The following is a 27,794-nucleotide window of genomic DNA, read 5'->3' as shown; positions in this document are numbered from 1 at the left end:
TTTTTCTGTGTGAAAAATACAGGAGCTTACAGAATTGCTCTTCACACTATTCAAGAGAAATGACTCAACATCTATCAATCCTTAATAACCACTTTAAAACTGCCAGTGGGATTGCCAGTGGAGGCAAGACCATGCAATCTGAGAGTGGTTACTGCCCTTGTGACAAGCAATGACAGCCAGCTGCCTGTCCATGTTCTTATGGCACTAGCAGGGAAGGAGAGAGGCATTGCTTTCTGCTTTCCATTTCTCCTCTGGGCAGGGAGGCAGACTCTCCACAGTACTGGAGGGGAAGGTCAAAGTGTTAATAAAGATTTTATTATTCCTTTTGGCTTCTGTCCTTCTTCAAACAGGTCTTCACATAGTGGGTTTTCAGTTGCACATTTGCCATCAGCCTCACTAGAAGCTAAAACTTCACTAACCTTGAACATTAATCAGCATTACGAGTTATTGCTGCTCAATTATCTAGCTGCTGTTGTTAAACACTAAAAATCAGAAAATAGCCTGTTTTTCTCTGCACAGTAAGCTGAAAGCCCTTCAGGCCAACCTAAACTGAGCTGCATGCAATTGGAAACAAATGAGTTGATGCTGCTGAGCTCTTCCTGGCAATGCCAGTGCCAGTGGAGGCTGCCTGTGCTGACAAGATGGCTGGAGTGTCAGCACAGGGAAGGGGACTGTACAGAAACCTGGAGCTACCTCTGCAGTAAAAGCTACCTTTTGTGCCATGCATTTAACCCAGGGTCCTGTGGGGTCAGCAGAAAGGTTTCTTTGGGGATTGAAGTTAGATCTTTGTCACAGAGATGTGTCTTTTTGATAGTGTCTGGGTTACATCTGCCCCATTTCAGAGAAGAGCTCAGCTGATTGGAGCATGGTGCTAATAGAGCCAAGGTTGTGGATTTGATCCCATATGGGCCATTCACTAAAGAGTTGGACTTGATGGTCCTTGTGGGTCCCGGACTATTCTGTGATTCTGTGAATTGACAGACATGAATCAGGTGGGAATTAGTTCCCTAAATGTACAGCAGACAGAGAGCTTTGCTGAGCGTGGCAGGGCTGGCAGCATCCTGGTTTGGGCTCCTCCAGGTGCAGCTCTGTGAAACAAGGTACTGCCACGCCTGCGAGGGGAGCTGGTAATGGAATGGGCCCTGCTTAAAAAATAAACCGATCAGCCTTTAAAAAAGGAGAGGAAAGGTGTTGGGAAAATCTGTCCTAAGAGTACTGAGCTGCTTAGTCTTTCAAGTCTGTAATCCTTTGTGTAGCAGGAATTTGCTGAAGCGGCATTCAGTGGCTCTGCTCTCTTTACCCTACCTGCCACAGCCCTGCAGGAAACTCTCTGCTTGCAGACTGCTAAGATAAACCTCTCTGCCATTAGATTAATTGATTGCAATTGCAAGTGTCTGTTATTGCCACACTGTTCGAACATAGGAAGGGGAGAGAGAAGAAAAGCACAGCATAAATAGAAACTATTGATCTTAATTTCTATTTATTTTCATATGCTTAGTGAAAAAGCACACCTATACTGAAAAACATGTAATCAGATGTTCCCTGTAGCAGGCTGATGTAAAAAGGTGTATTGATGTTATGCTACAAAAGAATTTGGAGCATTTGACAGTTGTTTTTTTAATTACTTTTTTGTTTACCCTTTATTTATGTTCATCACCGTATTTTACCCCATTATTTATTTTCTTCCTTCCTAAGATTAGGAATAAAGAAGTATGTTAATTTCTCTTTTAAATTTTTAAGCAAATGTTTATCTCTGAATATGAAAACTGATAACCAGAGATAAAAATGTCACTGGAAAAAAATTTTTTAAATTATCTTAGCAAGTAGGAATAGTCTCAAATATGAGTGCAGCATGTCATGCCAAAGGAATGACAGCTGAGGAGAGCTGTCACTGGTGGTTCTCAGATACCACATCTCCTTCCTGTTACCCATGAGCTAGATGGTGACTCCCCTGCTTGATGGGCTTCTTCAAAGTGTTGACAGAAATATGCAACTCTTTCAGACAAAGTCTGGCCAGTGGTCATGCCTTAATCAGAAAATGATGGGAGTGGTTGTAGCTCTTCAGGCTAGAAGTGAAATGACCCACAAAATAGTGTCAGCTTTCAGAATCTCATTGCTTCCGGTGTTTTTTCTGAAGGAGCACTGCTTTCTGGACACTTACAGACATCAATTAATGACTAAGGTTCTGACTCCTGGATTCAGTTTAAATGCAGAATATAATTGCATGCAGAGTGCTTCATACAGGTTTCCAGGCTTTTTTTGGTACATGTGCTCCAAAGGTCATTAGACAGACATGATCCTGAGAGTGTAACAGAAGAACCAGATAGGAAATAGTCAAAGTTCACATAATTTTTAATGAAATATTTAAAAAGAAAGAGATTACAAGCTTTTAGTAATAAAGTATGTTTGCATGCATCTACAGTTCTGACAAATGGGAAACAGTCTATGGGTTGTGACTATATATGACTTTATATAATGTTTTAATTTTTTTTGTTAAGAATCTTATAATTTAAATTCACATGAAAATTACAGGTAATTTCTGTAGTTGACTCAGAACTATTCCAGTTTAAAAAAATCAGAATATTTGCTGTTTGCAGTTTTGAGAATATAGTTTGTGCTGTATATTTGCCTAATGCAGAGTTCCCAGGACCACAAAATTGTCCTTTTGCCAAATGGTACATGCACATATTTAATGGAGTGGTCTACAGCTTTACAGAAAGTAGGGCAAGCTCTGTATGTAGAGCATATCAGGTAGTTTTTCAGATTTTTTTTATGCTACAAATGGACACATTTGTTCTGTGGTGGATGTTTTTCTGAGATTTTTGTGAAATGTCTAACAGCATTGCTTATCTGTTGTTTCACCTACAGGTACATTTATGTTCCAATGGGAGGATCTCAGTCCAGTTTGCTTGGAACACTATTATCTACAGCCCTCACTTTTGCCTTCGTAAGCTACTGGCATGGAGGACAGAGTTATTTGTGGTACTGGGGTGCACTTAATTGGCTTGGAGTAATTGTGGAAAATGGCACCAAGAGGATACTTTCCATTTCACTTATTCAAGATTTAATTGTAAGTTGAATCGCTCTCCATTTCATATTCTTGTTTCCTGGCTCCATGCTCATCTGAAGTTCCCGGTTACTAGTTTGATTTAACCAAGATCAAAAGTCATGAATAACAGATAGAGTTAGCATTCCCTTGTCCACCCTCCAGTATCTGAGGTAATAACTAGTTCATATCACTAGAATTTTTCAAAGTAGCAGCAAAGCAGATGGTGAAATATGCATGGTCTTAAAAGCTTCCTCTGCAGTCCTACAGTAAGCAAATGCTTGTCACGTTGTATATGGATGAACAGAAGCCAGTTTTAACATTTGTATTCTGATTTCACTCAGGATGGCCTTAAAATATTCATCTTCACTAAAATTAGGAGTGTATATTTCTAACCATGTGTTTCCTGGACAAATGTGTGTGTAGCAGCTGCTTGCATCTGGGAACAAGCTTACACTGGGAAATCTTATGCCACTAAAGAGCCAAGTAAAGATAACATTATTTTGCCTTGAAATCCTCTGATATTTTCATTTTACTTACACTTTTGACCTTCATGCTGTGATTTCGAAAGGAAAAAATTGACTTTGATGAGCAATTAGATGCAAAAAGCACTATTTTAATTTTGATGGTCATTTTAATCTTCAGGTTTGCTCACCACTAAATCCCAATCTTCTAATAACTGTTTGTAAGAGTAAATAATTCATGTCTTGCTTCCTTACTAGTGATAATTGCACAGAATTCATACTCCTATATATTGCTGTTTTGGTGGAAACTCACTCTGGAGCCTGATGAAGTCCTGATGATCAAGGAATGATGTTTGTTGTCCATCCTACCCATTTCGGTTTTCTATGATGTGGCATCCTGTGTGTGGCAGCTGATACAGCTCAGTAATTTAATAGCCAGTGCTACCTTATATCACCCAATTGTCCATCACTGCAATTTCAGTGATAGTCTGGAAGCAGATTTTTACCTTCCTAGAGAATGAATTTATCAGATCCATTAATCTTCCCTCCCTCTAGGGTGACACCGAGCTTCACCATCTGACCAGCTGCATATGTTTGTCTCTGGACTGGAAGACAGCATAATTTTTTAGGCATCCAGCTGTAGGAGGAAATGAAAGTGTAGGGGCTTTTTGTGTCTGATGTCACTGTATTAGAAATTTTAATAGAACTCCAGGGAATTAAGTGCTTAATAACATAGAAATTATCATAGAAATTTTAATGACAATGGCATAATAAAGGTGGGGTTATATATGTTGGATTAATTTCTAACACGTAGTTCTAATTATAGTTAACTGATGCTGGCCATAGGGTTATTTTTTGTCTAAATTAAATCCCTAACCAAGTGCATTTTACCCCTTTCCTCCACTTTGTTTTCCTCCAGTGTTATTAAAGGCCTCTCCAGTGTCTTCCATGTCTCCTTTGTTTCTCATTTCTATGTGGAAATATAGTTGTAGACCTTCTTTAGAAGACCCTTTCACATCTTTTCCTGAAATAATTCTGAAGCCAGTATTTTTAATATGCATAGTTTTGGCACCTACATTAGTGCATGAGGCAGATCTCACTGCAGTTGTGACTGAGTCATTTTTTTGCCTTGTGCCTTGAAGATTTCTCTACAACAACGAGCTGCAAACCACCCATTATTGCTCTCTCTTCACTCTTCTAACTCCCATTTTCTTCTTGAATGCTGAGACTGGGGAGCAGATGAGTAGTTGGACTTTGCATTTTCCTTATCAAGGGGTGGAGTGATATGACATTCTCTGAGATGTACCACATTTAAAAGAAACTGAAAATTTCCCAGTGCCCTGTATAAATTTCCTTTGTCCCCTTTTAATCTGTTTTTTGGAAGCATCCCTATAATCCTATCTCAGTGAGGGTGTGCTGCAAACCTAAACACTGTGATGTTGAAGACCCTCTTCTGGGGTATGGGTTTTTCACTTGAATTTCATCTGTTGACAAGCTGAAATCCTTTGCATTCTTGTGCTTCGCTCAGTTGCTGTGTTGGCTCTTGAGGGCTATTTTTGAAAAGGAAAGTCTATTTTTGTCTTCAGAAGAGCAGATGAGTTTCTGAAAAAATACAGAGCACAGGTTTATGCTTTTTTTAACCCATTCTGTTCACCAAAGCTCCTCATGTATTATTCTTAAAGTTGAGATGCATAATTCAGTTGAGCAGGAGGTGTTTAATTAGTAAAATAGAAAAAAATCTAGAGGTATAAGTTGAATTTTAATTCTACTCTGTTTTTAAGATTGATCACTAAGAGTAACAAGAATGGTGTGAAAACTGCCTTTTTTTTTTTGTCCTCACACTATATTGCCTCAATTCTCTTGCAAAAGGAAGATTTAAAAACTAAATAGAACATATTCAGGTCTCATCTTTCCCTGAATCCTTGTGCTGACTAAAAATATATATGTATATATCTCCTATATTTATGCAGATTTTATGGTAGTTTCAGTCTCAACACTTGAAACCTAGTGCAATATGAGGAAATAACACTTTTGTAGCAGTCTGACAGGTTTTAAATATCATCTCATGCGTACTGAGCTAGAATGAACAAAGCAGTATGGTCATTATTTATGAGAAGTAAAATCAGCATGTAAACAAATATGTACTGAAAACAGTAAATTCCCTGACCCAAAAAATTGGTTCTGGAACTTTAAATTTGAACTGGTTTCAAAGCAGTGCCTGGCTTCCTGAGTTCAGCTCTAGAAGAGCTGATGCTCCTTCTTACATTCTTTTCAGCTTACACTGTTCTGAACTTTCACGTTTGAGTGATTTGTATGAGGAGAAGATATCTCCACGTCTTTTTTCCCTCTAGAGATTATTTGTTAGTTCTCAGTAAAGTACAGCTGAATGAATTCCTATTGTCTTCAGTTAAACGTTATGTATAAAACAACAATAAATGCTAGGCTTTATAAAATAGGGCAGATCTGGGAACTTCATATTAAACAGGAGAAGTTTCATTGTGTTTTTGTCAGATCTTTTTTTCTTTTTCAGGTGATATTTAGATCTGTACTAAGCAAAGTAGTGCTTTGCTTCACTGTTTCTATATTACTTTCATACAGATGAACAGACTCAAGTAGTAACACGTTTGAAATCAATGACAGAATTTGTATTGACTTTTAATAAACAATGTGTCTGATTTATGAAAGAAAAGGCTAATGGCTAACATTCTCCCAGTGATTTAAGTTTTTCCTTCTTTTTCCTTAAGGAAAACGAGATAGAGATCTATAAAAAAAAATTAGATGCTGGTACAAAAATAGATTTAGAATGAGTTAAACCTTAGAGTAGCTGGCAACACCTTTAAATCAATGGATTTTTGAAAAAGAAATACTTGGAAATCATCCAAAAGGAAGATGTAGCAAGGGGAGTGAAGCTGGCAGATTGATAAAATGAATGTTTTAATCTACATTGAAATAGCAACATTTATCTTTTTAGTTCTTTAGTTAAGTGAAAACATTTCATTCGGTCTAGTGAGAATTTTTTAATTGGGACATAAAGATCTCTCTTCTCAAAATCATACTATGATGAATTTCTAGTTTAAGATCTTATTTTTAGATCTATTTGGTAAGAAACTAAATCCGCAATAAACAATTCATTTTGAGAAACCAACTAATTTGAAGCATGGCATATTTTAAATTTTTACTATCCTTGTAAGTGTTTCGGTTTTTTAAAGTGTAGAATACTTTGATTTCTACATTTTCATTTATGGCTGCAATGAGGTACTAATTAAGTCCATTTCGATGTGCTGTTACTGCCTACCTGGCCCCCCTTTGCAAAAGGGGAAGTATTTTATATGAGGTCCATGTTTTTGCTTAGTGATTTAGATTAGACTTCATTAGTGTGTTACATTATTCTTTTCCCCAGAGGAATGAACTCCATACATTTGTCTCTGTAGTTAAAAGATCACCATTATTTTGTGCACCAAAGATGGGATCAGTGACAACTGGTATCCTCAGCTTTCTAAGAACAGAATTTTAGATTACTTTCATAGTTTCGGTGTGGTGAGGAGTTTTTTGTCTGTTTTTTTTTTGTTCTCTGCCTAATTTTGATTGCCCTATTTGTTCTGCTAGGTGGATTAAAATTTCTACAGTTATTCATAATAAGTTATTCATTGTACAGTGATCCTGCAGACAGCTGGTGTGGAGCATGGAAAGGTTCTGACTGGTTAGCCTGGTGTCTGGGCTGTGGTTCCACAGGGCATTAACCTGGACTAAAAGCTCATTGCTGTTGAAGGGGGGAAGATTTAATTTCTCTTTCCTCCCTTCTTTTCAGTCTCACCACTTCCTCCTCCTCACACCTTCCTGCTGGAATCTTTGCTCAGCTGATCTGGCTCTTTATCCCAGCAGAAAGCTCTACTTCCTTGGATTATTTTATTGCTAGATGCTTTGACTCATGGAGAGGAATCTGAAAAGTACCCAAAGCAGTACAGTGTAAGAGAAAAAAGCCAAGGAAAGGGAACGGAAGAGGAGGAGCTCAACTGCTTGGAACCTCCTGCTTGTAACTGTGCATAAACAGTGTGGGGTAGCAGACTGAACCTCTGTGTTTAAGAGCAGTGAGGCAAAGAAGCCAATTGGGTTCTGCTGCATTAATTACTCAGGCTATGCTAGGGCACACATTCAGCCTAACCAAGATGAAAGTGCCTGTGAATTTCACAGCCATGTCCCATATACATTGAAAAATGAGTAATTACTTCCTTTAAATGTCAGAATTTCTTTTTGCAAGTTTAACTCACTTTAAGCTACCATGAGACAAGTAAAGTTTCCTTCTTCAGTAGAGACAAGATCTGACCAAACATTACTAAGTCATGCAAGGGAGGTATGTTTGTTGACCACCTTGCAAGATTAAATCTTCGATAAGACCTTTGCAATAAATAAAGACCCTAACAGCTGTTCTTCAGCATGCACTGGGCTTTGATCTTCCTCTTAACTTCATTTGGTGGAAAAAGTATTTATATCACTTGTTTACTATTGTCAAGGCAGTCTGGTCTTTTCTTTTTTCCAGTAGTTTTGTATAATCCATACATATTTTTATTGCAGCATGGTAAGTTGGTTAAGTGACAAGCATTGCCAATGATACTTTCTTCATAACATTTTTATGTACTTGCTGTAGAATTGTGTTGAGTTTGTTGCTTCACTTTCTAAGAATGAACAAGTGCCCTTAATCAGACTTATTCTCTAATGCAGAATTGGTTTTTGAGACTAGGTACCAACCATAATGTCAAAACCCAGACTAGGGGAAGGGGCTTGCCACCCACTCCCTACTCCCCACCCCGACCTTGAGTTCAGCCATATCATTGCTCTAACCAGAAATCTTTACTATCCAAAGTAGACGTACTCTGACTCAAAATCAGTGGAAACTTCCTCTTCTAGATGTGAGCATTAGTCAGGGCAGGTTTGTGACAACTGGTCTTTGATTTGGTTTTAGAAGCAGCAATCTGTGTCAAGGTGCTGTTTTGTACTGAGATGCTGAATGACCATCAAAGGTCAATATGAGTTGGCTGATGTATCCTAGTCCATCCAGTGACTTCTAGCTTTGCTAACAATAGTTCTGAGTCAAGCAATTCTTGCCATGTTTCTGCTTTTGCTTGATTTTATTTTCTTTGCTCTTCTCCACCCTCCTGTTGGAAGGGTTCGTTTGTCTTCATGGATGTAAATCCCGTAACATTTTGAGTGCCCTGCTAAAATGTGCTCACTCAGTCACACACTTGCATTGTGACACTGGTTTTCTTTGCTGAGGGAACTTCTCATCTCAAACTCAGTAACTGTAGCGGGTTGGGTTTGTAACCGGGCAGAAACACCAATTTAGTGTAGTGGTTTGGTCCAAGATACTCATTACTGTTTATCTTCTGTGAGATAAGAATTAGGAGAAATGCAAAGCAGGCACCAAACTTGAAAGAATATAAAGAAGTTTATTAACAGACCTAAAAGAAGGAAAAAAAATTATACCACACCTTCAGAACTTTTCTCCTCCCTCCCCCCTTCCTCCCTTCTCCCACTGACAACGTAAAAAGACAACCCTTAAGATACTCAGTCTGTTTACCACTTCCATAATAACCTTGTTCAGTCCATTTAGGAAGAGGAGTCTCTCTTGCTCACGCTATGAACACATTATCACAACGAGACAGCCTCCCAGGTTGGTTCTCTGCTCACATGTGAGTCTCTTCCCCCAGCTTGCAGCTTTTCCCACAACTGTTTTCGAGGGTCCACTCTTGAAGGTTTTTGGGTTACAATTTTAGGGTTGAGCCGTTCAGAAACAAAAGTTCTCTTCACCCATCTCTGGGAGCATTTAATCTCTAAGAACAGAGGCCCTTCTCCTTCCTTGCTCTGGGAGCAAAGGATCTTCCTCATCTTCATCGTTAGGACTATCTCTGGGAGCATCTCTAGGAGCTGAGGTTTTCTCCTTTCCCATGTGGAGCAAAAGTCCTCATCGCTTCCATCTCTCCCTGTCCAAACTTCTCATGAAATTACAGCCGCTTCAGCATCTGCCTATCTCAGCGCAGGTGCTTTTGCTCACAAGTACAAGTTGAACACTCCACCCCCCATATCTTCATGAAATTACAACGGGATACTCTGATATATCATAGCTTCACAACAGAATTTCAGCTTTAAGCATCTCCTTTTTCTCTTCCCTCAGGTTTTCAGCTCTTCACAGCACTAAAAGGGTTAATCTCACCTCGGCCTTACAGCTGGAATGTGGCTTATCGAAGTGGAGAGGGGGGGGGAGCCAAGCCGCTCCGACTGCCCACAGCAGAGCTGTGGGGGGGTTCTGTGGGTGGATCAGGGCCCATCGGCTCCAGGGTGGCCGTGGCCCGGCCTGTCCTGGCCCGAGCAGGGCCTGGGCCAGGCCCACTGGCCCCCACACGGGGCCCGCAGCCACCTGTCCCAGCACCAGAAACGACAGAGAAAATCTCCCTCAGGGTTTCTATTCTTAAGTGTGCATCACAGAGGGGTCACAACTTTAAGTGGCTCAAAGAATTGTCCATATTCAAACTGGCCAGCTGATAGGTTCTGTCAGGCCATAGAGGAAGCTGTAAGCACTCCTTTGTGAGAACATCACTTCCGAGACTATACTAGCTAACCCATGACAGTAACAAAGACTGAAAATGTAGTAGAGGGACAAGCATAGGCAATATGATACAGACTTCTGTGTGGTGAATGACAAAGATGACTGCAGAAATATTTCCGAAATAGCATTCTATTGTTTCCTACCTTTTAAGGCTTTTTTTTTTTTTTTTTTTTTGTCTAATCTGTGCAAGAAATACTATTTTTGATGGCAGAAGTGGAGAAACCATTGTGATTTTTCTGGGATGATTACTGCTCTGCTCCAGACCACAATGTCAGGTGGGAAGCCCCTGGCATAGCTGCTTGGCTATCATAAAAAAACCCCATTTCTCCCACCTACCAGCATTATTTACTTCCTCTTCCATTTTGGAGACATTGGGCAGTTTCTGGTACTCAGTCAGTAATGCTGTTTGAGAAGCAAATAAATCATGCTCCAGTGTGAAAACAAGGCAGAATGATGCTGGTTATGTGCTTCTTTGTTACTGTTACATGAATACAGCCTCCCACTGTGGTTTGCCTCAAAAATTAGTCCAGGCAATAGATGCCAGCAATTACAGAAACATGAGTTAAAGTCCTGAGGAGTGGTTGCACTCTGGTTTTTCTGCTCTGCCTTGAGCTACAGAACCTTGCTGCAGGGAAAGCATGGTCTTTATTTGTTTAGAGTGTTTCTCCATAGGGATTATTACTGTGTATTATTTATTTGATAACAGTCATAAGGGGCAAGATCAAAATTCAGCACTAATGATTGGTGAAGTTAGATCCCTTCCCAACTGGATTACAATTTAAAAGGTAGAAAAGTTAAAATGTGGATGAGGGAACTGAGAGAATCAGAACAGGCAGAATGAGAACCCAAAGAATAAAAACAGGGATGTCAAGGACTTGGACACAGAGAAGAATGCACAAATCTCTCCATCACTGAGAGCTGGGACACATTTATAGGAGTATGTACACTGCCATTACTTGGCTAAATTCCCTGCTTTAAGCATAAACCAGAAAAGAGGATGGTGCATTTCAGGGCTGTTTGTTTTGCACTTTTCTCAAGCTGCTACTTAAAACAGAATAAATAGGCAGTTTTTTGAGAGTGAAGAGTTAAATGTAGAAGTACAGAAATTTACTTGTGTGTATGTCAAACTTTCACACATGCATCTGTAAGTGTAGTGGATACATACGAGCTGGTAGGAGGCTTTCTTCAAACAGAAGGGGGAGTTGGCTGTTTGCTGAGAGATGCTATAAATGTAGATCTTTTGGAAAATCTAAAAATGAAATGGTGCTAGTGCAAGACAGCGTTTTGTTGAGTGAATGTTTAGTAAGACATCAATAGAGAAGATGAGTATCTTCTCAAATACTATATATAGCATTTATTCCTAAATTCAGAATCAAGTTCTATTTGTGAAAATAGATCTTAACTGACAGCTGCTTGATTTTAATTGTGTGGTCCTCTTTTTATAGGAGTTATGTAGGGAATTACAGGTTGTTTGCATCATCCTGTCTCTTGGAAAAATGCTGTCAGTTCCTGCTTTCATGTGTGAACCTTCCTGGAGCTAATTTTTACTTTTGCTTTGGAAGGAAAGTATATACCTTGAAAAGAAATGGGGTATGACCTCAAGCCACAGTTCAGGTTGGGTAGAAGGGAGGGAAAACTGCAAGCAAAATGAAATGCCAGAAAAATGAAGGAAAGTGAAGTAAAGGGGATGTTTCTGGGCTAGAGTTAGGTGAAGAACAGAACAAACAGGAATGATTGCCATGATTAATGAAGGATAGAGTGTATGTTGGTGGGGAAGTAAATTTGTTCTTCTATTTGGTGTGGAAGTTGTTGATGGATAAGATCTGGTAGCAAATCTTGTTCACTTTCCTCTTGCAGGCCTTTTCTTATCTTAGTACTGTTGCAGCCCTGGGGATTCCACAGTTTCTTTTAGATTATTCCATAAGGTAATATTTTGTACATGTGTTCAACCAGAATTCTTTATTTTTGTTGCTCTTCTGTTCTGTGGTACAGTCTCTACTCCTACTCTGTTGAACATCTGTCCCTCAGCTTCAGAGTGCAGGAATGTGTACCATATTGAGATGTCAGCCTCTCATGAGCTGCCTTTCCCTGGCTCCTGCTAATCTTCAGGCATAACTTCTGCTATCATTAATGAGCACGTGTAGTCCCTCCCTTGGTTTCTGCAGTCTCCCAAACACACTTTTGTCACTATGACCGATTGCCCACTGACAATGTGTATTAACAAACATAAGATGTTCCATTGCTTGGACCCAACCCATCTTTATTTCTACTGCTCACTTTAAAAATTAAATAAATTGACATTTTGTTTGGCAGAGCTTTGTCACAATTTTCAGCCTTTCCTCCGTCCCATCTGCTCCCCCAGCTGCTCAGTCACACCCTGCCCTCCATTTTCAGTGCGCCGAACTGCAGATAGATAAAATAGCCGGTAACTGTTAGTCAGGATGTGTCGCCTCCCTTCCCACTGTCCCATCTGCTCCTCGCTCTCTTTCAGCTTTTCACCCATGCTCCTGTTTTTTTGCTGTTCCGTTATTTTTGGCAAATGGCTGCATTGCGGATGACCCAGATTCAGGGAATGCATTGGGGTGTTTGCTCTTGTGGTGATATGGTGATTCCTGGGGTTCAGGGCTAGGCATTGAAGATTTGGCTTGTCATTTACCTGAGCACATTTTCTAAAAGAAAGCACTTGAGGAGGGCTGGCACCTTTAAGATTGGCTGGGTGGTATCCTATGCTCCTGTAGGAAAGTATAGAAATTATGAGAGGGGCTTATTCTTTAGCTGGGGTACAATGGAGGGTGAAAACTGAAGCTCAGAAAATTGAACTGGTAAAAGGAACTTCAGCAACTGATTTGAGGTTTTTTCAAAGCACTTTGCTGATATGCATAAGAACACCACCTGTAACCCTCCTGTACTGTGCAACTTTACCCACAAACATTTTACCCGTCCATCTCCTCCCCCCAAAAGTCCTTGTAAACCCTAAATAAAAGACCATTGCAAAAAACATTTAAATTAGTTTTTGTGATGTAAAGATGAGTCAACACTGCATCAGGTTTTAAGCATTGTCTAATAAAAACCTTGAGGAAATTAAAAGAATGGAAGTGTAGCAAGCACACTTAGTCTCCTCTCATACACTAGGACAGGCAATGAAAGATAATGCAGGACTAGGTATTATTTTCATGGTAGTTAATTTGCTTGATTTCTTCAACACAACAAATAGTGCAGTTTCTATATCTTATTTGGCTGATAGGTTTGAGTGGGAGAGAATGAAGTCTGTAGAACAGATTGTAATAAAATATTGTATGCTTTTAAAAAAAGAAAACTCTTCTAAAAATTTCTCCATGTTATCATGATCCTTAAAAATCAAAGGCAGATGAAAATAGTATTATATAATTTCTAGTTCTGCAGTTCGTAGTATCAAGTATGTTTCATGTCACTCTGGTCATAGTATCTGATAGTCTTCTTCCACAGTGCATATGTTCACATAAGAAATAATTCAGCTGCTTCTCCAATTTTATCATAACACTCTTGTTTTGCCATGTGCTTGGATCATCAATTCTCTGGATGGGTAGTTCATAAAGATATAAATGTGAGTCTCTGTTTTACTCCATGAAGACAGACTCTTGCTTAAATTGCAGGAATTTAATTCCTTTATATGGGACTTGTTAAAGTATTTTTAGTATAAGCAAGCTTGATAACGTCACCGACTTTATGTAGAAGTTTTCTTTAATCTGTCCCAGAACAGCTCTATAACTGAGATGTTTTGCAAATGCAGCACACGTAGATGTTTTCCATCTTACGAGCGTTTGCCAAGAAGTTACCAGCTAATGTCTGTCAGGGGAGACTTCCTGCCACTTGTCACTCTGTCATCAGGCTGAGTTTACAGCATGGTAGAAAACATGCGCTCCTGTTTCTGAGCCCTCCCTAACTCAGCGTGATGCTTGTGACCTGCTCCCAGAACAAGCCACTGCAGCTGGATTCAGCAGCCCTCTCAATAACGAGCCACTGGGACATGCCAAATCACCAAGGTGCCATGACTGTTGCTAGAAAAAGTTAAAGAGTGGTTGATTTAGGAAAATGCAGAATTGCTTCCCTGATAAAATACTGAGGGATCTATTTCTGTAGAAAAACTGCAGTGTGATACTGTCTATAGGACTGCCTAGTTTTGACTGCTGTACAGAATTCAGTCTTAGGTGTCTCCTCAACTTTATAGAATCATAGAATAGGTTGAGTTGGAAGGGACCTTAAAGATCATCTAGTTCCCACCCCCTGCCATGGGCAGGGACACTTTCTACTAGATCAGGTTGCTCAGAGCTCCATCCAGCCTGGCCTTGAACACTTCCAGGGATGGGGCATCCACAGCTTCTCTGGGCAACCAGTGACTCACCCCCCTCACAGCAAAGAATCTAAAGCTATGCTCTTTCCATTTGAAGCCACTCTTTCTTGTCCTGTCACTACATGTGACTTGTCCTGTCACTACCAGCTTCCATCTGGAAGGCTGGAGTACTTATTCTGGCCAGTCTTCCCCACAGCATTTTTTTCTGTTGCTGGCTAGCTCAGAGGAGTAAATACATTTACCTGGACCCTCAATTAAATCTTTCCATGCCATTCAGTGATATCATTATGAGCAGTCCTGTAAAAATGCAAATTTACTGTTGGTAGCTTTAACTGACATTAGAGAGAAGTCCTTTTAAATTCTGCTCTGCTGCCTGAAGCCACTTCTCCTGCCATGTTTGTGTATTTTGCACTCATAGTGGTGTAATTACCTTGCGTAGCAAATTAAATAAGTATTTTCTCTCTAACTCAAAATTCCACCATATCCTTTACCTTGACTCTTAATTCTGTTAACTCGCAATGATCTATTCTGGTGTGTGTTGTCCTTCATCAGCTTTCTCAAGAGACAACCATTATACAAGCTTCCTATTTCTGGCTTGGTTTTCTCTTCGAGGCTAAATGTGACATGCATGTACAACTGGAAATGGATTTAGGAATGGAAATATTTGTACCATGCGATTTCTTTTCACGCCCATCTTCCTCCTCCACTCTCAAACACATAGATTTACTTGTAAAGGTACCCCACTACATGATAGTGCTATTTCTTTTTGTAAGATGGCTGAGAAGGCTCAGTTGAGAAAAGTTTGATGACAGCCAATTTTGCTACCGAATTTTGCAGACCCAACAATGTGCAGAGGGAAGTTTTTCCCAACATCTGGCAAAAATGTCTGAGGCTGATCTTCATTTAGAGCAGGAATGGGTTTGGAATAATAACCCAAACTCCATTCGGTTCCAGGAAAGATTGCTGAGCCGATGTTTTATAAATTGCCTTCTATGTCATGCTGCATGCATTTGGGCTGAGCATCTTGACAGTATGTCTAGTTTTTTAAGTGCTACAGTTCATTTATTTCACAATGTGTGGGGAGGTGGGGATGCTGGTGATTACTACAAGTATGGTAAAGTATTGATGTGAGGTTACAAGATGGAGCATTGAGGAGGGATGCAAATCAGGGTTTCAGCCAGGCAGCCATGGCTTCATTGTCATTTTAACACAAGATGCTCTTTTGCCACTCTATCTTCTGGCGGTATTTCGAGCAAGAAAGAGGACAGAGAAAGAGGAGAGAGAAAGAGATGGCAGTAAAATCCAGAGAAACACCAGAAATCCATAGCAGTTGTTTATATTGCTGTAATGGAATATATTATTAGAAGCATTAAATGGCATAATGGAGAGTTGTGGGTGTGGAGGTTGTTTTTAAATTTTGCTTTGATGTAAACAACTTGCTGTACATTCACAAAATCTACAAGCTTGTAGATATTTAAATAAAAAATGTTGTTATGGGTTATCTAGACCAGGTTTACCCTTTTTTCATTGCTAAATAATGCTTCCAGTGTATTAATTTTAGCACAATACCTGCTCGGGTACTTTCACAGTTAGCTCATTCTAGATGGCTTGAGATGTTTAAAGAAAGTTTTCTTTTTTACTTTCTTGGCAGCTGAGTAAAATCTGCATTGACATCAAGGACTGTCAGGAAAATGTGTACTGCTTTTTGGATCAATGCCTAGCAAAGCTAATGGAAATTAGCTACAGCAAAACCCAGTGAAGATTCAGTGATTGTCTAAACTGTGTGTCATAAACTGCTCCTTTATACCTTATAAATGGCTAAGGGCTTTTATGGTCTATACTACATTTAACTTGCCTTGTTTAACGTGCAGCACTTTTGTAAAAGCTGATGTACTATATGTGACAGTATATTTTTTTAGTAACTGTATTCATTTAAAAAAAAGGTAGCAGAGCTTTCTTAGCTATTTATGTTATTTTTGTAATACTGCTCTGGGGTTTTTTTTACTGGTGGAAAACAGGCAAACTTTAGAAATTTACCAAGTCTGATCAGTACCTTGATGGAAAATGCAGTTAGACACCAGTTGTCTGATGGGTTGTCCATCTCCAGCTCTTCTGCTTTAGCAGAAGATTTTTTCCCCTTTCTTAATTAAAACTGTTTTTGCTTAGAGTTGACAAGCTTGATAGAAAAGGGAGAGTGAAAGGTAGATCTGATGATAGACAATGCCCTATTTGAGCTGCAGGTTAATCAGAATTAATTAGCATGATGTAAGAAGAGGGTAAGTTTGGTGACTCAACAAAGAAATTCAAGCTAGCATGATCATAACTTCTTATTTAAACTTCGCTGTTAACATGGATTTCGTAGCAAGATTTCAAATGTTTTCTCTGGGTGCTTACACTTACACATTCTGAAAAGGCATACATTTTTCATGTGTGGGACCATACATTCAAACTATGCATTTCAGGAAGAGACAAACTTAAGCTGTCCTCTATGTGTGTGTGAACAGAAGGAGAATGTATTGGATATCCTTGGATAGCTTTGGAGGTGCGAAGTACTAGAAAAGGAGAAAGTTCTTTCACTAACGTAACTGTGTCTGTGAATATTTATGTAATTGTTATATTCTCTACCTCTCTCCTATCATGCCCTAGTTTTCATCCAGAATTTTCAGAGAAGAATCTCAGTCTCTGTTTTCATGCATGACTGTTTTTCATAGCGTTGTATGGAAGATTGGCTATTCTCTACTGTATGTGCAGCCTGATACGGAGCACTTGTCCTTAAACCTTATCTGTCCTCATTTTTGTGCTTACTCAGACTGACTCATACACTAGATATAGTCCTGACCAGGGCTAACGTTCAATTTCCCAGAGATTACTTTGCAGTAATATGTTGAAATTGTATTTCTATGCCTGTAACTGTCATTTATTTGAGATTTGTCACTTTATAATCTAGCAGTTGAAACATTTGTTTTGATGCTTACAGAACGAGCAATTTAATTGTCTAGAAATGTATTTTTAGGTCTGTTTTGAGCACGTGTTTATGTTGTTTCAGGTATCTGAGTATGAATTCTGGTCTGCCTGTAGCTATTAAAGATTAATTACTGCTTTTTTTTTTTTTTTTTTTTTTTTTTTGATGCTACAGTCACAAGTCTTTATTTCCTGCAACGTCACTGTTTATGACATGAAGGCTGAGCAGCCCCTGATACTTTCCTTAGTTTCCATGCCCTGGAAAATGCTCATCACTTCACACAAAGCATTCAATCTTCTGTAAATTCAAGCACTGTGTACAGAGGCTTTCAGCCTGGGGGCACAATGTACAAGATATTTTTCCTCGTGTAGTAATGAGACAATATTTCTTGGTGAAGTGCTGTAATGTTCTTTAAAATTTCTTCTAGCAACTGCATAATGGAGGAAGCTAAAATTCCCTTCTCCTTCTTTTGCCATCTTCTTGCAGTCTCCATGCTGCACTCACACCTCAGGTGACACAGGTTCAGAAAAATGTAAAATAATATATGGTTGAGACAGACCTATTTTATTTGTATTGTTAGGACAACAGTACCAAAATCTGGATAATTATACTTTGTGAACATGAGCAGTAACATTTGCACTGGAAAAAAAGTTTAGGATTGCATGTGTATGTGAATCTTTTTTTAGAGTTACCTGTTTGTTAAGACTTACTGCTATAACCAGTTCTGATCTAATTCTAGAATCTTTCATTAATGTCTTATTAATCAACGAAAGGATTAAGGACTTCTGAAGTTGTTTCAGAACTTCTGTTTCAGAAGATGCTGTCTTCTGTGTACTGAAGTGCTTTACTCTATACTGGAACCTACTGGAAGTATCACCCACCCTAGAAGCAAAAATTCATCAAGGAGGATATTTTGTAAATAATAATTAATCCATTGAATATATAGAACTGTGTCCAGTTCTGGGCTCCCCACAAAAGGGGCATGGACATGCTGGAGTGAGTCCAGCCAAGGGACTGATAATAAAGGGACTGAAGCCTCTCCCATAAGAGGAGAAGCTGAGAGAGCTGGGACTGTTCAGCCTGGAGGAGAGAAGGCTCAGGGGAATCTTACCTGTCTGTATAAATACCCAACCGTAGGGGGGAAGAAATCAAAGGCAGGCTTTTCGCAGTGGTATTCAGTGACAGGACAAAAGGCAGGGGGCACAGACTGAAATCCAATTTAAACATAAAAATATCCCTTTTATTGTGAGGCTTGCCCAGCAAGGTTGGGCAGTCTTCATCACTGGAGATATTCAAAACCCAAACAGATACAGGCCTGAGCAGCCTTCTGTAGCTGACCCTACTTTGATCTTTCTAAGTAACCTCCAGAGGTCCCTTCCAGCCATAGCTATGATTCAAGACTGCTTTTAATCAGGAAGTCTTACTCTAACTTAAATGGCATTGGTGAGAGGTTCTGTTAGATATTTTAAAATCTTTGGGATGCGTTCCATAAGGATTTGAACTTCTGTATGAAAGTTGTTTTTTGTAATGGCAATGTCTTTTTCTAATGCTGCTTGAAAATTTGCAGGGCTTGTTAACTTCATCTGCACCTTTTGTTTTGCTCCTCAGGAGCATTTCTTCTCGCCAAGATTTCGTCGTCGACTTCATGCTGTCCTAGCATCTGTTAGCACTTCAATGCTGATTTTATCAAATCTAATATTTCTTGGAGGAAATCAAGTTGGAAAAATCTACTGGAACAGGATCTTTATGGAAGGCAAGTTTATTTTTATGTGCTTTCTAGGTAACAGAACGTTCCAAATGTTACCTTGGGTGGGCTGAGCCAGGTTCTTCTCTCAGTGCACTAACTGGGAGTTAATTTTTTTCTGGTCAAAACTATCAAAAATCTGAGAAAATTTAAATAACTATGCAGGCTGTGTGACTACAAACAAACATTGCCTTTCTCCCATTCAAGTCTAGAAGGGGGGCTGTCAGGCTTCTCTGTCACGTGAAATCATTGAAGATCAAGTAAGGAATGCATGACAAGTTACCAGGTTGATTTTTTCCCCCAAACTGCATTTCACACACATCAGTAAGAATAGGCATACTAAAGCCAACCCCGTAGATTCTGTGGAAGGTTAGTGGATAAGATCTGCATGATACAGCATAATTGAGCAATTAATGGCTTTTTTTGTAGTGAATGTGATTTCAGTTTGGGGACCTGCTCACTATTGATGACAAGGGTGGGGACAGGGGAGCTTGGGTGACAGTATCAGCCTGTGGTGTTGCTGAATAAGCAGTATGGGATGCTGTGCTCTGAGCTGACTCAGGAGACAAGTCGAGCTTTGGTTTTTTTGCCAGAAGTCAGCGTAAGTAGGACCAGTTTTCTTTTTAGGTTCTTACTGCTGCCAGTCAAATTAAGATCTTTTAGGGGAATATTTCTTCCTCCTGAGGGAGGTACTAATAGGCCTAGAAGTGCTCTCCTGCAAGGACCACTACTGTCTATTGCAGTGTTTTCTCCTCTTGTTCCTTTCAATGGCTTAGAAATCAGCTCTGGAGTTCCAAGACCCTACTTAAGTATCCCATAATAGTGAAAGTCTTGAAGGGTGAGTTATGTACATGAGTAGAAAATTTATCTTCTGAATTAAAGGAAAAGACCATTCAAAGAGCTTGAAGAAAGGAACATTTTTAGCATGAAATGTAGTGAAGCTTTTTGTTAATACTGGACAGGAAAGAAGGAGTACTAGTTTTTACTCTTTAAAGCATAAAATACTTGTTTTCTGTTTTTTTGAAAGGCTTTGTTTTTTCTTAAATTGTTTCCTTCCAGTTACCTGGCTGATAGTAGAAAATGAGCTGAGAGAAGAAGATTGATATTTAGACATCTCTTCTTATTTATTTTTTAAAAAAAAAGGACTAGTGAAATTGTCTATCTCAGGCTTATAGCTCCATACAAATTATTTTTGTAATGCAATCCATATATTATAAATGGAGAAAGTATGCCTTCCTTGTCGGAAAGGTTAGAAGTTATGCTGGGGTTTGCAACTGACAAAGAACAATGTTTTATCAAGTATAATAGTATTTAATTAAACCAGATGAATTATTGATTGTTTTTCTAGGTTTTGGGGAGGAGGGGCTGTTAATATTTCTTTGATCTATTCCTCCTGCAGTTGAATACATAGAGTTACTTAAGGATTAGTTGTCTAAGCAGGAATAGGAAATTAGTTTAGTCATTCGCATCTTTGTTTCCATGATGTTTTAATCAAATTAACTTTATTTTTAGAACATGAGAGCTTTTGCTTAGTGTAGCTCATACTCCACTAGTAGAACTCTCAGTGTTTAGCTTTATGAGCTTTATATGCCTGTATTATTTGATCACTCAGATGACCGTGAGCGTATTCTTTAATTGCATTGTTGTTCTGACAACTCTCATGTACAAACTGAAACATCCACTAAAATTTTATTACATCTACACACCTGATCCACTGTGGAACAAATAGGGTGAACTCTGGTATCAATCCAGGCTGGGGGATGAACAGATCAAGAGCAGCCCTGCTGAGGAGTTGGGGGTGCTGGTGGATGTAAAGCTGGACGTGACCCAGCAATGTGCACTGGCAGCCCAGAAAGCCAAACGGGTTCTGGGCTACATGGAAAGGACCCCAAGGAAGGGGATTCTGCCTCTCTGCTCCCCTCTGGTGAGACCCCTCCTGCAGTGCTGTGTCCAGCTCTGGGGTTCTCAGCTCAGGAAGGACATGGACCTGTTGGAAGGAGTCCAGAGGAGGCCACAAAGATGGTTAGAGGGATGGAGCACCTCTCCTATGAGGAAAGGCTGAGAGAATTGGGATTGTTCAGCCTGGAGAAGAGAAGGCTTTGGGGTGCCCTAATTGTGTCCTTCCAGTACCTGAAGGGATCCTACAAGAAAGATGGAGAGGGACTTTTTAGAGGGACAGAACAGGGGGAATGGCTTCAAACTGAAAGAGGGCAGGTGCAGATTAGATACTAGGAAGAAATTCTTCCCTGTAAGGGTGGTGAGGCACTGGTACAGATTGTCCAGAGAAGTTGTGGATGCCCCATCCTGGCAAGTGTCCAAGGTCAGGCTGGATGGAGCTCTGAGCAACCTGGTCTAGTGGAAGGTGTCCCTGCCCATGGCAGGGGGGTGGGAACTAGATGATCTTTAAGGTTCCTTCCAACCTAAGGCATTTGATGATTCCATGACTGAAGGCCAGTCAAATCCAGAAGGACTATTCAAAACTTAGTCTTCAGTTTCAACTAAATTTAAGTGCCGGTCTGTAAGAAAGATAACAAAAATCTAAATTTGGAGTGTGCAGTGCTAAAAGCTAAAGTTAAATACATTTGTTTGTAGTCTGCACTGTTCTGGTGAATCCAATTCATCAGTATTTACAGACCAAGCTAAACACTACAAATACATACTCTTTGATCTTTCCTTTCCCAGGAACAGATGAGATGATCTAGCTACTTGGCTTGAACTCAAGCTTTTGTCTTCACCTTTATAAAAATTCAATGGGGATATGCTTGACTTGTTTGAAGAACTAAGGGTGGTGGTAGCAGGTGGGTGTTCTGTGAGGTAGGAGGGTGTTTGTTTGGGTTTTTATCTTTGTACTTCGTTTCTGGTGTGATGCAAGCAATATAAAGTTCCCAAGAATGAAGGTTTTCTCATGTGCATTATGATTCTGGAGAGCTTTGATTAAAATACTTGTTGACATTCTGTCATTGTCTTGTGGAGAATAGTCTAGAAATCTGGCAAGGGACCCCCAGAGCTTTTTTGTACATAATACCCAAATCTGTGTCCTTTCACTTGGTAGACAAAGCAATGTTCCAATGTCCTATACATTATTGAGATCTGCTAAATACGTATCTAGCTTCTTTGAGTCAATAGCTGTTAGTTTTGGGTCAAAAAGAAAGAAGATACTCTGTGAATTTCAGGTTAAAATTTTAGAAATAATATTCTTCTCTATTTAAAAGCTTTTCAATCTCTGAAATTGGTCTTCATTTAGAAAAACCAAGCAGGATTTTGCACCACTCTAGAACTAGAGAGTAGACATTTGCATTGGGAGGACATCTCTACATTCTCAGGGACCCGGCCAGCAGGATTTAAGATTGGTTGACTGAGGTGGCAGAAGGCTCTGCAGCACTACTGTGGCATAAAATCCCTCTGAGGTCAGGAATGGAGAGATGAGGAAACAAAATTGACCACCTGTGTATCAGCCGCAAAGAATCGCCAGTTCCTTTCCTTTGTTCAAATCCCACAGAATTCTGTCTACAAAGATTTGTACATGTATGGGTAGGAAAAAAATAGGAGAATAGATATCTGTTTCACAGTTTGTAAATGTAATTGGCATTTGTAGATCACTAAGAAAATTAGTCAAGAACATATATGCTAAACTCCAGCAATAAAATGCATCTCAGTGCAGAAATCAGATCTGCAGGTTGGGTGCAGCATAAGATGTCGTGTGTGGCATTTTCAGGTCTGGCAAGTGTATGAACCTCAGAACACCAGTATTGTAAGGCCCTAAATGCCCAGTGTACAGCACTTCATAGTCAGAAATTAGAAGTTCTATTGTATAGTACCGAAAAACAGTGTTTGAAGAGCAGCTTCCCATTAGCATGTGTGTGGCAGCGATGCAAATTTAAACCAACAAGCTCTTAATGGAAGGTTTTACTGAAGCTTAAGATGTATGAAATGCAATTCTAGTTTCACTCTTTGGTTACTGAAGAGGATCTACTCAGTTCCTTTGCAAAGACTGAGTACTGTCAAAAATCTCTACAGTTTTCTGAGAGTGGGGAGGAAAAGATATGGATATGAAAGCACTTAAACCTCAGGGCCAGCACAGTCAGTTCAAGCAGAACCATACAAGCGGGATACCTTTGTTACCAAAGCTTTGTGAATTGCGTGGTAGAAACAGGATTTAGATTAAGTTTCCTGGGATTCTTATTTGACTGATACTTGAACTGTTTTGAAGTGCTTTGGCAGTGCTTTCCACAGCTCCCATGCCACAAAAAAGGGGAGTTGATATCTGAGCATGTATTTTTCAGTATTTATTTGCTTTCCTGTTGTGAAAAATAGATGAAATTTATCTGGCTTTAAAATTATTTTTGTGCATCATTAAAATCACTGTTGTCAAAATTATGAGAGCAGAGGTGTGTGTGTCCTATGAGTATTTGTTCTTAATTTTGTTCTCAAAATTTTCTCTGTTCTTTCTGTTCAGACCAGCCTTAGTGCTTGTTTCTCATACTTAATTTGGCCCTGTTATTTGCAAAGAAAAAAATTCCTATGGCAAGCATTTACTTTGATGTTTCTTTAGTAAGAATTTTCTTATGAGAGATAGTGTCACAAATGTCTAATAAGAAAGTTGCAGAAATATCTCTATGTAACAAACCATTTTTAATCCTGTATTCTTTGTAAGTAATTAATGCTTCACTTCAAAATGAGATGCTCCAACAAGAAGGGTTCTCTTTGGAAGGGCTCACTCGTGCAAACAGCACTGGGCAGTGCTTTTGGTTAAGGGACTGAAATATTTTATCAAGCATGGACAAAGGCATTAAGCTGGGAGGGGACATAAGTGTATTGGGGGATAAAAGTCTAAAATTCTTCCTGTTATTTCTCTGGTTTACAAGGAACAGAGTCCAGATCAATGAGGAAAGCACACAGTGCATGTCAGGTGTATTTTACTTTGAACAGCTGTTGGAAAATTGGACAGTCATGATTTAACTGTAAACCAGTACTTTAACTACCCAATTTACCTTGCCAAATTGTGAGGAGTGCCTCTCTGGAGGGCAGTTCAGCCCATATACATCTGTCTTAGTATGGGATGAGTTGCATTGTCACTCTTCACTGCGTTCAGAGGCATTTTGTACAGCCTAGTTTAGATTAGATTGGACACCCAACCTTTGAGAAGGTGTCCTTTAGCAGACATCCAGCAAAGAGTGAATTTCACCCTCAATTAGGAATGATTTACTGCAGGGGTACAGAACGGGTGGCTGGGCAGAAGTCCTGCAGTGGAGGATGTCTGACTGCTCTAGCAGACTGTGAACTTCATGCAGCAGCAGCATCGTACCACCTACAGCAAAAATAGACCTTGTGCCAAGATGCATCTGACAGCAGTGCAAAATGCATAAATTAACCTCTTCTCCTATGTGATGTTCTGAAGGCTAAAGTTAAAATATGTGCGCTTTTGGTTACTGCAGTTTAAAAAAGCCATAAGCTGACAATTAGGGAGAAGGAAATACAACAACGTAACTGGAAGTCTAGAGCCATGGTCCTGAATAAATGGCATTGTTATGTTTTGAGAGGAAAGTATTGAGGGGAGAAATGGATACATAAAAGTTTCTGCATAAAATTTTACCAAGATATTCTATCACCAGTGGGGTCAGGAGAAGGGAAAACCCCCTGTAAAATGTAGCAAGGAGTTGCACTTCAGTGATCCTTGTGGATCCCTTCCAGCTCTGGATATTCTATGGTTCTATGGCATTACCTAGGTAAGCTGTTGGATTGCCAGCTTCAGAGGACTGTCTCCAGGTAGACAAAAATCCGTCAAGCAATGTCAAAAATACTGACTTCATCACGAGGTAGGAGGAATCTCTAAATCTCCAGACCCATTCCAAGCCCTGTTTTCTCTGAGCAGTTCATCAGCAATTAAGAGATGTTTAAAGTAAAACTAAAATTTATTTCTCAATGTCTAATATTTGTTCACTAGCTGAAGATGGTGAAGCCTTTATTTCACCTCCTGTTCTCCCTTCTGGCTTGCTTTGAAGCAAAATAAGGTTCTGTGCTAATCAGAATTCAGATAATTTGTTAATTTATAGGGAAAATGTGTTCTTATCAGCACCTTACCTACTTTATAGAGGCAGAAAGCCTTCTTCCCAGCTGTGCAGCACAGCAATCTTGGATTGTGTTTCACAGGGCATCTTAGGCACTGATTTGCAAGTGGGAATTTCCACAATCATGACCTACAAGATGCAGAGCTATGAGTGAACCAAAGAGCTTGGTGTAACACGTGTGGTGTGACATGCCTAAACGTGGATTTTTTTGCTTGCTTTGGTAGAAAGAGTAGAGCATTATTTTATGATATTAAACTAAAATTATGCCGATTGGTAATTACACGGTATCACAGGACTGAAGATTATTCTAACAATCTATATTTGTTTCATTTTATGTAAATCACTTAGTGCATGAGTTGAGAATTGCAGTGGTGTCAGCATCTTTCAAGGCATTGTCCTGAACTACTGTTGCCTTTAGAAGTTTTGCCCTTGGTTTTGAAGACAGTGAAATTAAGTTCCTGCTCTACAAAAAATCATTTGTATATTAGTAGCTGAGGTGCCTTTCTAAGTTCAACAGCTAAATCACTTAAAAACTATGAGTTACTAATTGTGCAGCTCTAGTGCTGTATGAGATGTCAGTAACAAAAAAAGATGAGAAATTCCTGTATTGGTTGTTGTATGTTCTAGTCTGGCTCGTACAAGATCAGGTCTTCACATTAGATAAGCTGTTGATTGTATGCCTTGTGTGCTGCAATAGGGAGTGTAGGAAGAAGGCCTCGGGATAACCAGTTCATATGACAGCATCTCATCCTTCAGAAGCTATCTGAGTACTGCTAGTTAGTTTAGGTCATAGATTTAGCACATTTTAAGGGCTGAGGGAAGAGGTGGAGCAAAGTAGTTAGAGCTTGCTGTTTGGCAGGGGTCAACTGGAGTTTTTAGCTCTGAGGTGTTGCCAGATAATATACAACAATGTATTAGGAGCCACATTGCGCATAACAACTTCTGAAATGGGTTGCAGTGATACATGGAGTTATCTAGCTGTGAAGGGGTTTAAAGGTGCAGGAGGAATGAAATAATGTAGCAGAGGAACTCAAATGAGGCCACAAAACCTGTCAGCTGGGGCATCCCTGTTGTACTTCACTGCCTATTCTATGCATCTCTTGCAAGGTCTTTGCTCCAATTTCTTTCCAGCTGAAACAAAGAGGAGGGCTGCATCCATAACTGACAGTTCAGAGTTTCAGATGGCCCTTGTTTTGGTTTGGAAGATTCTGTTGTAGAGTAGCTGGCATACAGTCTTCCAGCATTCTTGTTCCTCCAGATTTTCACTTTCACTGAGAAATCCCGCTTGCTGCTGTTATGCAGAAACTTACTTAGAGTCATTTTTTCCAAAAATACATTTATGAACACTATATTGATGAATTGCATAATTTAGAGAAATATTGCATAGTGGCAGAAATATTACTGAAGATGTCACATTTTTCGAAATGATTCATTCTTCTTCATGCACAAAAGAAACTTGTTTCCACAATCACCTTGCTTGGTGGGTGCAGTTCATTGGGATGTGAACTGGCAAAATACCAAGAAAAATTAATTTTGGTCTGCAGTAATAAGGAGGCAGTATTTGGTTTTTTTTTCCCCTTCACCTCCCAAAGGATGACAGCTGTATAAAAGCAAATATTCACATGTTTTTTGGGGGGATTTTCTCTAGAGCTGAAACAGTAAAATGTGTTCCGCCATTTTCTGTTGAATCATGTTGGTTTGAGCCTCTGTTCTATGTGAAAATTGTTGGAGCATTGCTATGTTTAAATTCAATTGTTGCTGTTTAATCTCAATAGTTTGCCATTTGTCTTTAGAGTCTTAGGACCTGATCATGCAACCATATCAATGCAGAAAGCTCCTTCTCTCTAGAAAGTTCCAGAACATGTGCAAGCATATCTGCTGGGATTAATATGATTCCAAGGTCAGAATCGGTCACAAAGAATCTGTATTTCATATATCTTATTAAAGCCTTTATTTTACATAGAGCATGTACAAGTGAAAAAAAATGCAGGACAGTCCACACTGTGACTGCACATAGAGTTTACTGGTGTCCATTGTGCTGTATCTTACTTACAGAACTCTGTAAACTACTCTGCACACAGAAGACAGGAAGTTGTTCCTACATCGTGCTGCCTTCTTGTTAATTTGCAGCTCTTTCATAAAAATACAAGTTTGCTACTTTGTGAGCTTTGCTGATCACAGGCAAAATGCCTCAGATTTTCAATTACTTTGGCAAGGTTCCTACAACCCTTTTTAAATTGTTTTAATATTGCTAGTGAAGGGCAGTATGGTGTGATGAGCAGTTGTTGTAGGGGGTTGGCAAAGTCCATCTTACAGATGTAACCGTGCTGGCAGTGTGGAAGCTGGAATGAATGATGCACCAAACACACTTGTTCTGCTGCTGTGGCCATTTTAGCATAGTCTTTCAGAGGCTGGAGCAGTTTGAATGTGTGGGCTCTTTATGCCTTAAACATATCATGAACATATAAAAATAAAACTAGTTTCTGTGTCAAAAAGCTTGAAATTGCCATGACCTCATGACTGCTCATCATCAGCGTGTAATTCAGCTTTGCCTTCTTGTTCCCCTGTATTTTTGCCAT

At 39.5% G+C, this 27,794-nt stretch overlaps 1 protein-coding gene across 4 annotated transcripts in view; it reads left to right on the top strand.

Annotated features, from left to right (window-relative positions):
• Nucleotides 1-27,794, top strand: part of HHAT (hedgehog acyltransferase) — a 151,607-nt gene that overhangs the window by 73,990 nt on the left and 49,823 nt on the right. For 2 of the 4 annotated variants that reach the window (XM_039568916.1, XM_039568912.1), the window contains 2 exons: nt 2,869-3,070; nt 19,012-19,156. In XM_039568916.1, coding sequence (XP_039424850.1) covers nt 2,869-3,070; nt 19,012-19,156 — 347 coding nt within the window. Of the gene's footprint in view, nt 1-2,868; nt 3,071-4,065; nt 4,579-19,011; nt 19,157-27,794 lie in introns of those variants that run through there. The other 2 variants (XM_039568913.1, XM_039568914.1) reach the window with 2 other exon arrangements.

The sequence above is a fragment of the Corvus cornix genome, chromosome 3 (genome assembly GCF_000738735.6).
Source record: "Corvus cornix cornix isolate S_Up_H32 chromosome 3, ASM73873v5, whole genome shotgun sequence".
Taxonomy (NCBI): domain Eukaryota; kingdom Metazoa; phylum Chordata; class Aves; order Passeriformes; family Corvidae; genus Corvus; species Corvus cornix.
This window is presented reverse-complemented; position numbering and strand designations above follow the sequence as displayed.